The 17,005-nt window shown below is 40.3% G+C and overlaps 1 protein-coding gene across 2 annotated transcripts in view; it reads left to right on the top strand.

The window, feature by feature from the left end:
* The first annotated feature begins 3,050 nt into the window (after positions 1-3,050).
* Positions 3,051-17,005, top strand: part of CLEC1A (C-type lectin domain family 1 member A) — a 19,466-nt gene continuing 5,511 nt past the window's right edge. Inside the window, exons 1-3 of one of the 2 annotated variants that reach the window (XM_043882096.1) lie at positions 3,051-3,990; positions 14,498-14,596; positions 16,141-16,317. In XM_043882096.1, coding sequence (XP_043738031.1) covers positions 3,876-3,990; positions 14,498-14,596; positions 16,141-16,317 — 391 coding nt within the window. In that variant the 5' untranslated portion in view covers positions 3,051-3,875. The remainder of the gene's footprint in view (positions 3,991-14,497; positions 14,597-16,140; positions 16,318-17,005) is intronic. The other variant, XM_043882097.1, reaches the window with a different exon arrangement.

Here is a 17,005-nt window from a genome sequence, read left to right as displayed (position 1 = left end):
TTTGTTTTTGGTTTAATTTTCTTCTCCTCCAACCTTAAAATGGAGTGCGTGAGTTGAAGAAATCATGATAATCCAAGAAAATAGGTCTGTATGTTGAATGTCCAGCTGTACTTATCTAGAACAGACGGGCTAGGCAACAATAACCTATAAGTGAGAACTAAAAGCATGATTTTAACATGAAATGATGATGTAAAGTCAGAGTGCTCTAGGCTGTCCAAAATTTATCATACATCCCTTGTTAATACTATAGCCAATGTGGAATCATGCATGAGAATGAACAGAAAACATCCACGCTTTTCCAAGTGACAGAAAAGTGAAAACAGCCGCTAGTAGGCCTTATGTCTAAAGGATAATTCAAGATGAGGAATGATTATGCTACAGAAAACACTTACCTCTTCAAGGATCACCTCTTGCCTGAGTTATTGCAATAATTTTCAAAGTAGTCTTCTAGCACCTACATAGCAGTTGTAGTCACTAAGTCGTGTCTGACTCATTGCGACCCCATGGACTGCAGCACGCCTGGCCTCCCTGTCCTTCACCGTCTCCTGGAGTTTGCTCAAACTCAAGTCCATTGAGTCAGTGATACCATCTAATCATCCTCTCCTGTCTTCAATCTTTCCCAGCATCAGGATGTTTCCTAATGAGTGGGCTCATCATATCAGGTGGCCAAAGTATTGGAGTTTCAGTTTAAACAAGTCAGGCCAGCCCTCTACTAAAACTCTCCTTCACTTCCCACATATCTAAAAATAAATAAATGAATAAAACTAACCAAAAAACTAAAGACCTTTACAATTGTATATTGACCAAGACAATTGCTGGCCAGTATAGCATGCCATAATTTTGACTGAAAGGAGAGTGTTAGTCTCCAAGTCATATCTGACTTTTTGCAACCCCATGGACTGTAGTCTGCCAGACTCCTTGGTCCATGGAATTCGCCAGGCAAGAATAATCTGATGTTCTTTGCTATTAAATCTTTATTGAGCTTAGGTGGCCATGTCTTCTTGTGTCTTTTGTCTTATATATAGATTTTATTTTTACCCAAGAGACTGAATATTTAATGCATCAAAAATCTTAAATAAAAATAACTGAGTACTACTCTAAAAGAAATGTACTCCTTCAAGCTGAGGGTCTCTTCTCATCACTTATTCGATTTACGACAATGGTTTCCTTACAGTTTCTCAGTCACAGCCAGCATGCTCGCCTATCAGGGCCTTTGAGACTCCTGGTCCCTTTACCTGAACTATTCTTACCCTAGATTTCTGCAGACTCTTTCGAGTCTGTGTGCAAGTAGCATACCTTAATGAGTCTGACTCTGACTACCTTATTGAAAATTTCCAACTCCTTTCCTGTACGTTCTATTTTCTTTTTAACACTTATCTATTTTGGCTATGCTGGGTCTTAGTTGTGGCTCTCAGGTCTTCACTGAGGCATGTGGGAAACTGACCAGGAATAGGACCCAGATTCCCTGCATTGGGAGCACAGAGTTTCAGCCACTGGAACGCCAGGGAAGTCCTTGTATGTTCTTTTTTTTTTTTTTTTCCTAGTTGAATAAAATATTTTATTAGTGGAGCCCAGGCGATATATTCTATAGTACCACTAGAAGTAGTGGTTGATCCACCCGTTCAGTGTTAGAGCCTCCAATTCAGTGTTTGTGGCTACTTTATATCACTTAGATGTAATAACCAATATGAATGTACATATTTTTTTTAATTTATTTACTTATTTTTTTCAGTGGGTTTTGTCATACATTGATATGAATCAGCCATAGAGTTACACGTATTCCCCATCCCGATCCCCCCTCCCCCCTCCCTCTCCACCCGATTCCTCTGGGTCTTCCCAGTGCACCAGGTTCGAGCACTTGTCTCATGCATCCCACCTGGGCTGGCGGCCTGTTTCACCATAGATAATATACATGCTGTTCTTTCACAACATCCCACCCTCACCTTCTCCCACAGAGTTCAAAAGTCTGTTCTGTACTTCTGTGTCTCTTTTTCTGTTTTGCATATAGGGTTGTCGTTACCATCTTTCTAAATTCCATATATATGTGTTAGTATGCTGTAATGTTCTTTATCTTTCTGGCTTACTTCACTCTGTATAATGGGCTCCAGTTTCATCCATCTCATTAGAACTGGTTCAAATGAATTCTTTTTAATGGCTGAGTAATATTCCATGGTGTATATGTACCACAGCTTCTTTATCCATTCATTTGCTGTTGGGCATCTAGGTTGCTTCCATGTCCTGGCTATTTCCTTGTATGTTCTTAATCTTCCTCACTTTCTGTATTTTTCCATAACTCTAATCATAGTGTAATATATTCAACAGTTAACTTACTATCTTTCTCGTATAGCATCTGACTTCCTCCATATAATGAAGGCTCTAAAAGTAGAGAGAGTTTTGTTTTCCACTGATGTGCCTCAGAATCTGAGAGTAGAACCTACAATGAAGTAAGAATCTTTGTCATGGTTGAAAAAAAAATAAGTATTTAAGGACAAGTAGTAAAAATGTAATGTAGGTTCTTTGGTAAAAATTATTAAAGATCTCCTTGAATCTGCCTGCCAATGCAGAAGACACGCATTTGATATCTGGGTCAAGAAGATCCTGTGGAGAAGGAAATGGCAACCTACTCCAGTACTCTTCCCTGGGAAATCCCATGGACCGAGGAGCCTGGCGGGCTACAGTCCATGGGGTTGCAACAGTGACTAAAACAGCAACAACGAAAGGACTCTCTTAGACTGACATTCCCTGTATTTGATGCTTTACCATATAAAGCCTAAGGGTGAAGTCTCCTCATTTTCCATGTACACACTGATTCCCACACTAACCTTTTTGGTACCAGAGACCAATTTTGTGGAAGATAATTTTTCCATGAACCAGGGGTGCGGGGGGTAGTTTCAGGATGATTCAAGTGCATTACTTTTATTGTGCACTTTATTTTTTTAGAATCATTTTACTATTTTCTTTCTTTTTTCTTTTTTAAATTATGAAAATATGATAACACATTTACAGGAGACTTGGAAAATATAAAAGAAGGTCATATATTGCAGTTATTTTTAAGTAGATAAATTAAGATTTTTAGTTGGAGTTTCAATATCAAACTCTCAAAAATTAATAGCATGAATATACAGAGAAGTAGAAGGATATAGTAAGCCTGAAAAACACTATGAACCAATTCGGCATAATTAAGATTTATATAATTTTCACACAACGGTAGGATACAAATTCCATTCAAGTTCCCATAGACAATAAACTGGGAGATACTGGAACATATCCAGGGATGGAAGACCACGTGTGTACTTTACTTCTAACCTAATGCCAAGGCTGATCTGACAGCAGGTACCAGTCCATGCCCACAGGCTGGGGACCCTGTTTTACCTTATGCCCTCGGAGAAAGGAAGAGGCCAGTCCGATCATTTCTTTTCACAAAGGCACAGGCAGACTCAACTAGATCTGAGTAACTCAGGGAGTGTGTGATGGATAATAAGAGCCCTGTGAGGTCCCTCTGGGATTATTGCTGGGAACCTTCCTGCTGGCGATTGTAAATTCTTGCCCGCTTTTTTAGGTTGTAGTTACACAGGAAGTACTAACAAATAAACAAAAGAGAGCCGAGAAGGGCACCCCCTCGGATGATTGTTCAGACGGAGACCGCCCAAATAGAAAACACACGCTGTTTCCCCTGGCCTGACGGATTTGGCAATCAGAGTTCAAGTTCACAGGACAGGGGCCGGGCCTCTGGCGGCAGGAACTGGAGTCGGAGGCTTCCCTACTTCTCGCTCCCGGAGGAGAACCCCAGGCATGCCTTTCAGTGCCTCGGCCTCTGAACCGTCTCACTTGGGGAAATCCAGCCGCAGCCCACGGTCACCGGTGCAGGAATCCAGATGCTGGCCAAATACAGCAGCACGCGGGACATGCTGGACGCTGATGGAGACACCACGATGAGCCTGCGTTCTCAAGCCTCCGCTACATCCCAGCGGCCAGAACGTGGCCATACAGGTACCCGTCGTCCAAGTTGGTCAGACCCTTGAGAAATGCATGAGATGAGCCAGGGTACCAGCTTCCTAGCCTAGGAGGGTACGAAGTGGAGGAAAAAGAGAAAATGTTTCTGTGATTTACAGTGGTGCATATCTGTGCACTTAACTACAACTTGTATGCCACATATATGAACACGTGAAAAAATTAAACTCAGTATATGCACGGAGGTTTTTCTAAGAGTCTGTCTCTGGCAGAGTGGTTTGCACTTGAGGGTGTTGCTTTTACCATTTTGTGTAGCACACAGGCAAACGTGAGATTGAATGGACAGTTAGAGCAATGTCTTTCCTCCTTCCTGTGTTCCCAGTGAAGGTCAGATCCGATGCTGTTTTAGTTACCATCTGTGATCTGATCTGGAAATTTAGATTGATAAAGGCTACCTTTCTGCTAGTTTTGAACTCACGGCTTTAGAGAGGCGTTTCCAAGCAGATACGCTAACCCTGATAATTTGTTGTAATAACTCTGCTTCTTGAAGTTGTGAGGCACAGAGAGAGTCACGCCAACATCAGGGGTTTGGTTTTATTATCTGTGAAATGAGAGGGGATCAAAACAAATGCTTTCTAATATCCCCTCACCTCTGAAATTCCATGATTTGGTGATATAAATAATGACCGAAGTTGTAATTATATCCCATCTCATCCCCTTTTGTTCTCTTGACTCCTAGAATATTATTGAAATGATTGGATTAAATTGTGAAAGTAATTTTAGTTATATCTTAGGCGATTTCTGATAATTCACTTTTTCACGTAATGTATATATATATTTATATTTATATTTGCATTTATATGTAACTATACATACATACGGGCTTCCCAAGTGGCGCTAGTGGTAAAAAACCTGCCTACCAATGCAGGACATAAGATGTGGGTTCGATCCCCTGGGTCAGGAAGATCACTTGGAGAAGGAAATGGCAATCCACTCCAGTATTCTTGCCTGGAGATGCCCATGGACAGAGGAGCCTGGCAGGCTACAGCCCATGCAGTCACCCAAAGTCAGACACAACTGAAGCGGCTTAGCACGCACACATTTATACATATATATTTTTCTCAGTCTGGAGAAGAAGGATTCTATTTCCTAGAAAACTCAGATAATCCAAGGCAGAAATGTGACCTGAGTCCTGGTAAAAAGATCTCAAACTGTAGTAGAGACGGGATTAGGTTCTAATACTACAAGGTGTTATTTAGCCGCTCAGTCGTATCTGACTCCTTTGCAACCCCTTGGACTCTAGCCTGCCAGGCTCCTCTGTCCATGGGATTTTCCAGGCAAGAATACTGGAGTGGTTTGCCATTTCCTTCTCCAGGTCATCTTCCTGACCCAGGGTTTGAACCCATGTCTCCTGCCTTGGTAGGTGGATTCTTTACCACTGTGCCACCTGGGATTCTTGTGGTAGCTTTTTAGATTTTATTCATTGATTTATTTATACTAAAGTATCTAGTTTCTGGTACTAGATCCTGGAAATTTCCAGCCTCCTTGATATGAAACAAACTGATAACTTTGGGATGTCAGTTTCTGTAGCCACCAGATATGTGTAATAGGATATGGTATGTTCCTCCAACAAATCCCGTGAAGAGTCAGCTCTCAGGACTGTGGTTTCAAGTCGCTTGTATATAGCTTCATTTTCACCTTTGACTAGAGCTGGGAACTCACACAAGGCTTAGTGATCAGCATAATCAGGACAGGGTGTACCAGTAAGTTCTGCTGAGGTTAGAGGGTGGAGAGAGGGGTGGAGCAGGATAAAACACCAGCTGAAACATCTGGCAGCCTTTTTGTAAGAATGGCAATCGAAGCAGGAGGAGTGGAGGTCAAAGTGTCTTGCAGGCAAACATCTGATAATAGTTGTCTTACCCTACATGTCTGATATTTTGTTTCCATCTCATGATAATGCAAGTATTTAGAGGAATGTCACAATAGAAGCCTCATTATTTACTAGAAAAACAGATCTGATATCATTTTGCTGTTAAAAATAACAGTAACAACTACTCTGGGAGTTTTTCATAAATGCAGAAGATTCAGATTCAATTTAAGATTGTGACACAATTATGCCTGGGAAAATTTAATATTTTCTTTAAAATGAATAAAATTAATTATACATATTAACTTATTTTCTAGTTTTCAGTTTTTGATATAAAATTTACATTTGTGTTTAAAACATGCCAAATAATTCAAAGGATACAAAATAAAAGTGAAAGACACTCTCAGACCTCCTTTCCCTAAACTTATGCTTGAGGTCCGTGTCAAGCCAAGCATGTTGCAAAGTACTGAGGATATAATTTCAAATATGATATGATCCCTGCTTATGAGGAAATTTAAAGAATAAGAAAGTTGTGAAGTGAACAGCAAGTGTGATGCAGTGCTGTGATGGGGCATGCTCTCCTAGCGGAATTGGTCATTTCTGTCTGGTAAGGGTGGAGATCAGGAAAGATTTGAAAGAGGGAGTGACCATTGAGTGGACTTTAAGAAGTTTCTCGTGATATGGGAACAGAAATGGGAGGGTTTAAGGGGCAGGGGCAGGGGTTACTACAGGCAGCCAGACACATAAGAGGAAAGCCATGGCAGTCTTACGAAACTGTGTATTACAGAGAATAAAATATATTATGGTTAAGGGGTAGAGTTGGAGGGGGATGTTTTGAAGGAATATGAAGCTGGATGAGCTAATATCCAGCTTTTACTTTAGTCTAAAGTAAGGTGAGGTGAGAAGAACCTGAGCTAAAGTAGTGTGGGAATGAGGAGGAGGAATTAGATATGAAAGATATTGAGAAGTGAGTGTTTAAAGTATTGGTGACCAGTTACAAAGGGGGATGTCAAGGAAGAGGAGAACATGGGCTGAATGGGTTCCATCTGACATTATGTAGATGGTGCTCCCATTAACTAAGAAAGCTACAAGGACTAGGAAAGATGATGGATTCAGTGTGAGTATGACATGCTTGTAAGAGAAGGCACAAGCAGTTGGAGTTGCCTAACGGCACTTGTATGTATTGCATGTGGGTCTGAGGTAAGGATTCTGAGCTACATGTATGAAGTGAAGTGAAAGTCGCTCAGTGGTATCTGACTCTTTGTGACCCCATGGACTATACAGTCCATGGAATTCTCCAGGCCAGAACACTGGAGTGGGTAGCCTTTCCCTTCTCCAGGGGCTGTTGGATTCTTTCCCAACTGAGCCACAAAGGAAGCCCGTAGGCTTGACCAAAAAGTTCATTTGAGTTCTTCCATAAGATGTTACAGAAGAACTCCAACATTTTGGCCAACCCAACACACGTGAGAATTGATGGCTTTTAGGCAGGGATTAAACTTTCTGAGTGAGATCAATGAGGAATGTAAAATGATAACAAAGTAAGACAAAATACAGAAGAAGAGTGCCAAGGAGAGAATCTTGGGAAATATAGTTGAAGGGCAGGCTGAGAAAGAGACCCAGTAGGACCCACTAACAATGAGTGACAGACAGTAATGGATGTGGAGCAGGAGAGAGAGGCTTCTAGGATGCCAAGAGACACTAACTGTGAGAGAAATGGACATGCCAATGGTAATAAATAGCAAATTTTAAAAATAATAAGCAATACAGCAGAGAGTTCAAGCAAGAGGAAGGTTAAAAACAAATTTATTAGAAATAGGAAGCAAAAGGGATTATTGGTCATTTTTCATAGCAGGGGTTTGAAAGGAACTACTAGTTAAGAAAGAAAATACATAATTTAAGTAATTTTCTCTTCACTCCTTTTTTCCCCCTTTCTGTCTTCTTTTTTGAGGAGCCTGGCTATAAAGAGAAAAGGTAAAATGTTAGAGCTAATGTCTTGTGGGATTGTATGAGTGCTTTCTAAAATTATTTTTTACAGTGTAGGAGATTCTAACTCAATTGCAGATTGGAAAGAGGTGCAATTACAGCACTTCCCAGTAACAATATACCAGAAAGAGAGAATTAAATAACTATGGGTCAGATTTCCTGCCTAAATATAACCCTATCAAAAAATGTGAAAACGTATTTGTGTTTAAGGGGAAAATAATAGTAAGAAGAGAACCTTTATTAAATTCAAGTTCCATTTTTCCCTTACTCATATTAATTATAATGTCTTTTTAAATTTTTCCAAGATTTTTAGCTTCATTTCCTCAACCACAGCACAAACCCTTCATTCAAGAGACATGGCATAGGAACCTCTCTGGCAGTCCAGTGGTTAAGACTCTGCTCTTCCAATGCAGGGTTCCATGCCTGGTTGGGGAACTAAGATCCCATATGCTCTGCAGCCTCCCTCCCCCCCAAAAAACAAAGAGCTCCATGATAACATAAATAAAAGAAAAAACTGTATAGAAAAAGAGTCATGGCATAAACCACTTCTAACTGTTTCAACACATCTTTAATTAATGCCTACTAAAAGTCAAACATTACGGTAGGCACTGGGGAGACTCTATTTTTAGGTGCTTGGAGAAGTGGAAGGAATGATCTGAATTGCTGATTAGAAGAGCATGTCATGTACTGCTATTGAACATATGTAGGAAGTCACGGAAGCAAAGAGCAATGAATAAGTTACTGACAGTGTTTACACATGTGGGTATCTTTGAATGAGGTGACATTTGATCTAGTCTGTAAGTCTAAGTTCAGGTTTTCCAGGAAGAGCAACTCTGGCCCTGGGTGGCCTTTCCAGAGTGATGACCACATGTGGAAGGACAAGCACAGAGATAAGAGCTAGCTCGGTACAGGATATTCATGGGAAAAAGAAGGAAGACAAAACTACAGAGGGAAGAGATCAGGCGTAGCTGTCAGATTGGAATTTAGATCCAGACAATTTTGGGAATCATCAGCAGAGTCAAACAGGATGGCAAGGTAGACTGTTGGTCTGAAGAATGTGTGGTCCTCAAAGGGAGGGAGTAATGGGGAGGGGGGGTGTTCTTCTATGGAGGACCTTTTATAGCCGAGGAACATTTTAACCTTGAGGGAGACTTAAATTTAGTAAGCTCACCTTGGTGGTAGAGTAGAAAATATATGAATTTAAGGTGACTCTTATTAAGTTATTCACAACACAGACGTGAAAAGTTGCAAGTGGGGAAATGCTAGGGTTTCTGTAATTCCATATGGAGCTCCCTTATAAAGGCAAATATTAATGTGGGATTTGTTGGGAGGATTGGGAAATGATTTAAAATATTCAGCTCTGGGACTTCCCTGGTGATCCAGTGGTTAGGACTCTGTGCTTCCAGTTCTAGGGGACACCGGTTCAACCCCTGGTCAGGGAACTAGGATCTCACATGCTGCTTGGCCAATAAATAAATAACAAAATAAAATCACCTTTAAAAAACATTCAGCTCTAGAATGAATGCTTGGATAGCATATCTGGCTCCATCATTTACTAGCTGTGCAACCGTAAGAAAATTAAGCAGCTCTTGGGCACTGCAATTTTCTTATCCAAATAAAAGTTTAAAGTAGTGCCCTCTTGAATAATTATTGGGAGATTCAAATGAAACACTAAAATATATATAACACACTCAATAAGTACTATCATCAGTAGCTATGTATCCTTGCCTTGAAAGTGAAAGAAAGTGAAGTCGCTCAGTCGTGTCCGACTTTTTGCGACCCCATGGACTGTAGCCCACCAGGCTTCTCCCTCCATGGGATTCTCCAGGCAAGAATACTGAAGTGGGTTGCCAGTTCCTTCTCCAGGGGATCTTCCTGACCCAGGGATCGAACCCAGGTCTCCCACATTGCAGGCAGACACTTTAATAACCTCTCAGCCACCAGGGAAGCCCCTTGCCTTACTAGCCTCTAATTAATTAATTGCCTTACTAACTTCTCTAGGACTCAGCTGCCTATCTGTAACACTGAGATGACAATAGTATCTACCTCATAACATAGTTGTAAGGATGGATGATATTAATTCCTATACAGTATTTATCTCAGTAACTCAAAAAATGTTAGCAATTATCATTAATAGTAATATTATCTTTGAAATATATTTCAGAAACGAAACTCGATTGGACATATAAATTGTTGTTTAATGTTTAAGTCATGTCTGACTTTTGTGACCCCATGGACTGTAGCCCATCAAGCTCCTCTGTCCATGGCATTTCCCAGGCAAGAATACTGGAGTGGGTTGACATTTCCTTCTCCAGGGGATCTTCCCAACCCAGGGATCGAACGGGCATCTCGTGCATTGTCAGGCGGGTTCTTTACCACTGAGCCACCTGGGAAGCCCAGTTTGCAATGTGACTTTATGCAAATTATTTCAATTATTTGTGTCTTTTCAAGCTTTTAGGACCCTTCTTATTTCAGAAGCATTTAAAAAGTCTACGTTCAGCAGTGTTGTTTTATTTCTTGGAGGCCCTGGGAGAGGAGGTGTACAAACTCTTCCTTGATGGCTAATGAAGGGCAGTTGTTCAAGTAAGGCAACTGCTTTCATCCATAAAATTTCTTGTAACTACAAAGGGATTTTTATTCAAAACTTGACCTTAGCACTACAGCTTTTTATAGCATATTATAGTAAGAGGTTACAGGAAAGAGGTGTTTTTTTTCTATATATATCTTATTATTCCTAGGGATGTTTGGTATCATTCCTTGGCCTGACCACACCTTTTTCTAAACATGCCTCAGGAGACAGCATCGGAGTTGTCTTCCAAGAAATAAAGCCATAATAAAGCCAAGCCAAACTGAAGCACCTCCAGGCAGCTTATTTTTCTTATTTTAGGGTGGGAGTGGTCCCCAGAGAGAGAGACTTCATTATGATCAGGGCGCTTGGAACAAAACTCGGGAAAATTAAATTCAGTTAGAAAAGAAAAGTACCTAGAGGGAAAAATAACTTCAAAGAAAAGAAATAAGTAAAACTTTCAATACTGTAGTCTCTCCATCATGGAAGCCTGGTTTCCTAGTGCTGGGTCAGTTCTTCTCCCACAGTTCCTCCTCGCTACCCCAAGTAAATAGGATATATAGTATATTTGATGGTAGGAAAGCCTGGCGTGCTGCAGTCCATGGGGTCATAAAGAGTCGGACATGACTAAACTGAATAGATAAGAGAGAAAAATAAAGCTACCATGGTGGTGGGTCTACATATATACTTGCCTCTGGAATCTAGAAACATCCATCTGGTTAATTTTCTTGAGCTATATAGGCTATATAGAACTTTAAAGAGACATAGGGTTTGCGGGAGAATGTTTAGCTCAAGCTGTATTCAGTCTCTGATCTTACTCTTTCATGTTCTGCTGATTTGATGTATCCTTAAGGATGCTGTCATGAGTAGCTAGCAATTTCCAGAAAAGTTTAGACCAAACCAGATAGACCAGCCGCTTGAAGGAAACAGAGGAGAAAGCAAATCTCTGCTATATCTGCTTATGCTTCAGAATGTCACTTAAGTCAGTGTCTAGAAACCAGTCTGGCCAGGAGATGAATTTAGCTGAGTCTGCCCTCTGCTGACAGAAATATTGCTGAAAAGTCAATAGATTAAAAAAATAAAATATCAACCTGTAAAGCTTAATGATAGACAATGCTCTGTGCCTCTGTAAAAATTGCATAGTTTAGGTAATATTAGTTTTTCATAATTTCACCCTTCATGCATTTGCTCCTTCAAACATGTGGTGGTGGTGGTTTTGTCGCTAAGTTGTGTCTGACTCTTACAACCCCGTAGATTGCAGCCCGCCAGGCTCCTCTGTCTATGGGATTCTCCAGGAAAGAATACTGGAGTGGGTTGCCATTCCCTTCTCCAGGGGATCTTCCTGACTGAGGGATCGAACCTGGGTCTCCTGCATTGTAGGCAGATTCTTTATAGACTGAGCTGTGAGGGAAACCCTCAAATATGTATTCAGCCCTTATGTGGCCAGGCACTATTTTCAGTGCTGGAAATACATTGGTGAACAAGATAGACAAGATCATTGTTTTTATTATTTGTATTATCTTATTTATTTGGATGCTTCAAGTATTAGTTGTGGCACCCAGGCATCACGTAGGATCTTACACTGCAGGCACGGCCCCTCTGGTTGTGGCACACAGACTCAGGAGTTGCAGCCCCCAGGCTTAGTTGCTCTGCAGTGTGTGGGATCCTAGTTCCCTGACCAGGGATCAAACCTGTGTGCCCCGTACTGCAAGATGGATTCTTAACCATTGGACCACCAGGGAAGTCCCGACAAGAACACTGTTTTAATGCAATGGACATTCAAGCAGAGGAAATAGACAAAAGAAAAGAAAGGCCATGGAATAGCACTTAGTAATCTTTTTTTTTTTTTTTTTTTGACATACATACATAATGTGATGATATGCTAGAGGTGAACTCCCAATGACATCTTACAAGGATGCACCATTTAAATGGGAAGCTGCATTGCAAGTAGGCTACCAGTAACCCACCTGAGGATTGACTAATGCAGGAGTATAAACAGAGCTAATAAAAAGGTACTAAGACAAGGACACAGTGGTTTGGATCAAGGATAAACAGAAGGTCACTGTGACTAGACTGAGTGAGAGGAGGATAGTTCAGAAATGGATGAGAGACCTAGACAGGCTCCAGATGAAAAATATGCTTGTGAATTTTATTATAAGTGCAATAAAGCTATTGACAGATGTGTTTTTTTTTAAATTTTTATTTATTTTGGCTGGTGCTGGGTCTTCATTGCTGGGTGGGTGTTGGCTTTCTCTGATTGAACTGAACAGGAGCTACTCTTTACTTGTGGTGCCTGGGCTTTTCACTGTGGTGGCCTCTCTTGTTGCAGAGCACAGGCTCTCTAGGGCATGCCAGGCTTCAGTAGTTGCCACACTCTCAGGCTTAGTTGCCCCACTTACGTGGGCTCTTCCTGGACCAGGGATCAAACCCGTGTCCTTTGCATTGGCAGACAGATTCTTAACCACTGGACCACCAGGGAATTCCCCCTACTGGCAGTTTTTTTTTTTTTTTTTTCATTTATTTTTATTAGTTGGAGGCTAATTACTTTACAATATTGTAGTGGGTTTTGTCATACACTGACATGAATCAGCCATGGAATTACATGTATTCCCCATCCCGATCCCCCCTCCCACCTCCCTCTCCACCCAATTCTTCTGGGTCTTCCCAAGTTTTTAAGTTGAGAAGTACAATAATAAAATGCCCACTTTTTAAAAAGAGCCATCTATCTTTAGGAAAAGTGATAATGGATTTTATCCTAAAAATAATGCACACCATTGAAAGTTTTTGTGAAAAGATATGATTATAAAATTAAAATAGGATTCACATTTTAAAATATATCAGTGTCTGGATCCTGATTTTTATTTTCCCTGTTTGGTGATAAGTCTCAGAGGATATTGATCATATTTTCTACTTCTATACTATCTTTACTATTAATAATTGTCATTACCCACTTGGAAATAATGCATAGTACAAATCTCTGTTTCTGAAGGTTATCATGCAGAGGACTTTGCTAAAGAGGAAATGAATTTATATGTCTTTAATCTTTCTGCTTTGAACCTAATTTGAATTCCCAATGAAGTGAAACTCACAGGTCACAAAAGAGACCAGGGTTTGAGAGTTTGCCCTTTAATTTTTATCACAATGCCAGAGGATTTTTGCATCTGACTGTGGGTCTTCCTAGTCAGATATTGCTAGTTATTCAGACTGACAGCTGACCTCACAAGGTTATGCGCTTATCCCTGACTCAGCAGAACCTATGCAATCACCAGAAGGCAAGCTTGTGGGATGTGGGCAAGGGAAAGATGCTGGCTAGAGCCCCCCCGCCCCCCCATTCCTTAATGGGTACAAGGTGGAGATTACTTAAATCCATCATTCAAAAACTGATGATCATGTTGCATTTATCATCTATTTTTGGAGCTATAAAATCAAATGAATGAACAAGCAAAATAAGAAGGACTTTCAACAAAGAAATTCCAAAAAGAAACAGTAAAACAATAACTTCTCATCGTGGGTAGCTCAGTTGTGTCTGACTCTTTGCTGCCCCAAAGACTGTAGCTCGTCAGGCTTCTCAGCCCATGGCATTTTCCAAGCAAGAAGACTGGAGTAGGGTGCCATTTCCTCCTCCAGGGAATCTTCCTGACCCAGCGATCAGACTCGCTTTTCTTGCGTTGGCAGGAGGATTCTTTACCAATAGTGCCTCATTACTGATACGTAATTTGCTTATTCGAACTGGGAATAATTCGAACTGGGAAAGGGAGTGTTTTGCAAAAAGTAACAACACAATACTTCTTCTCTGATGATGTGAAACATTGTTCTTTGTTAAGGCATTTTCGTGATTGTCTCTTGCGACTTTAATTCTGACAAAAAGAAGGTTAACAGTAATGCATAGATTGACTCAATGCAAAGTAGGACTGAGTGGAGGAGGAAGGTAGAAGTGGGCGGGGCTTGTGAAAGAATCTAGCAGAGATTGTCAGGCCTGGCCTGGAGCCTTGTTACTATTTCCCAGGACCTAGGAAATGGTATCTAGACCTTGAAACCTGTCAGAACCAAGTCCTCTTACTCCCTTGCTACTGATGTAGATCCAAAAGGAAGAAAAAGTGAAACCCTGTCTTTGCTTCCGTTCCCTGCAGAGCGCCGGCGTCCCTCTTCGGCTTGGCGCCCAGTGGCCCTGATCCTGCTGACTCTCTCTTTGGGGCTGCTGATTGGCCTGGCCGCGCTGGGGCTTGTGTGTAAGTCCGCACTCTGACTTGGGGGAGGATCCTGGTTTCAAGGTTTGTCTAGGATGAGAAATACTTACTAATTTTTTTAACTTTGATTCTGGAGCCTGTGAGTAAGTCCTTATTCGGATGAAACCCTATAAATGATGAGTCTAGTGGAAGAAGCATTAAAATGCACAATCACTTTCCAGCTAAACGTTTACATTCTGTGTGCGATAAGGTTTTTGTCTGTTTATTTATCGATATTTAACATCAGCAATTTTTAATGGATGTACACATCAGCCCTTTTCCATTCCACAAAAGACTACACAGCCGCAGTGATTTTTGTTTCTGGCATTTATGGCTCGGTGGGCCATGCAGAGGGAAAGATTTAATTTATATCCAACCTCCTCAAGGTACAGAGAATAGACCAAGTCTTTAATCACTATAATATTTAATATTAAATATTATTTTAAAAAGGGGGGACTTCCCTGGTGGCTCAGATGGTAAAAAATCTGCCTGCAATGCCAGAGACCTGGGTTTGATCCCTGGGTCGGGAAGATCCTCTGGAGAAGGGAATGGCAACCTATCTCCTAGAATACTTCAGTATTCTTTCCTGGAAAATTCCATGAACAGAGGAGCCTGGTGGGCTACAGTCCATGGAGTTGCAAAGAGTCAGACACGACTAACACACACACACACTATTGTAATGAAGAAGCCCAAGAAGTTATAGAATCATTTTGCAGAGACTTGTGGAAATCAAATAAAGAAGAATTTATGTATAAAAGTCTTTAATTTTCAAACTAGTAAGAATAAAGTTTAAAACTCAACAAAGAAAGGGGATAAATTTATTTCAACAGATGGGACCCTACAACAATATGTCCTGAACAGTTGAAGAAAGTGGTCAACAATAAAAGCACATTTTAATGTCAATTTTATGTTAATTTTAAATTTAATGTTAATTTTAATGTTTCTACCCTGGCTCCCCAATTTTGATATAACTGTTGTTTTGCAAACAATATTCTTTTCAGTGATATAAAGCAACTCTCATGATTCATGAAGGATGTTTCTACTTAGATTTAGAAACTTGGAATTTAAAGCTAAGTTGAAATTTTCTAGCCTAGTCATATTGAGAAAATTACTTGTTCCCACTGAGCCCAGTTTACAAAGTTATAAAATATAAAAATGATAATATTACTATGAATGTGATAAAAACATGTGGTACATTGTCAATGCTCGATATAATGATTAATAGATAAATTATTTATACTTTTAGGTTGAGTAATGGCTTGACAGTATACACAGAAAGATTTATTGAACAGTAAATATGTTTAAGGAATTTATCCCTGAAGCTGGGAACAGTTATTATAACTCTACATTTTCAGATAAGGAAATAGAGAAATTCATTTGCCCAGGGCAATGCAATTTATTATAGAGTCCAAACCTGAATGTAGGCAATATGAGATCTCAGAGCCTGGGATCTCAAACAACGTACTGTTTTGTTTTCCCCAGGTGTAGACAATAGAAATAAAAGTGAAGAAATAAGCTGTCCAGCCTCACTTGGTAATTTGGTTTAGTTTTTCAGTTATACCAGCTCTCCAATACTCAGCAAGACAGCATTTTGCAAAAGGAGGAAAGATTGGGGAATCTCTCCCGACAGCTGCAATCTCTTCGAACCCAAAACAGGAAACTTGCAGAAACTCTGCATCACGTGGCTGAGAAACTCTGTCGTGAGCTCTATAACAAAACTGGAGGTGAGTCCTGATCACTGAGCTGCTCTCTGATCTCAGCACATCTATCCATACAGAGCTGATTCTCCCATCAGGGTACCTGGGAAGCATGTATTATTCAGCAAGTCATCTGACAAACTTAATAAAGGATTTGAACAGCCAGGTCATCCCTAGTTATCAAGATCATGTAATTCAACTGTGTCTGTGTTACAGTACAGGATGGGATTCATCAAGTTCAGACATTTTTAAATAATAAGTACAGTTAACTTTGAATAACCAAAATAACACTACAAGTAAATGAAATACAGGGTTACCTTATGAAATATTTCAAATAGAAAAATACAAACAAGAATATAATAACCATTTGCGTGTTGACCTTAGATTTTAAGATGTCAACATTTTGACACTGGATTGCTTTTAAAGTAAAGATATTTTTGTGGAATGGTGGGATTTTCATCTCACTGCATACCCACAAGGGACTTGGTTTCAGATACCCAACTCTTAAAGGCCTAGGGCCATGTGCCCACATAGGTGTTAGACCATGGCTCTGAGAGCCTAGTTCTTGCATTTATAGTCACTACCGACTCAGTCCATCTCACCCTTGGTCTGTGCACTTACTTCTCTGACTTTGATGTCCATCTTAACTTCTGACCCATGGAGATTTGCTGGTTTAATTCATGCTTGGCTTAGTATTTATGTGGTCTTTTTCTAA

Source organism: Cervus elaphus, chromosome 22 (assembly GCF_910594005.1).
Source record: "Cervus elaphus chromosome 22, mCerEla1.1, whole genome shotgun sequence".
Lineage (NCBI taxonomy): Eukaryota > Metazoa > Chordata > Mammalia > Artiodactyla > Cervidae > Cervus > Cervus elaphus.
The sequence above is the reverse complement of the archived record's forward strand: the minus strand, read 5'-3'. Positions and strand labels throughout refer to the sequence as shown.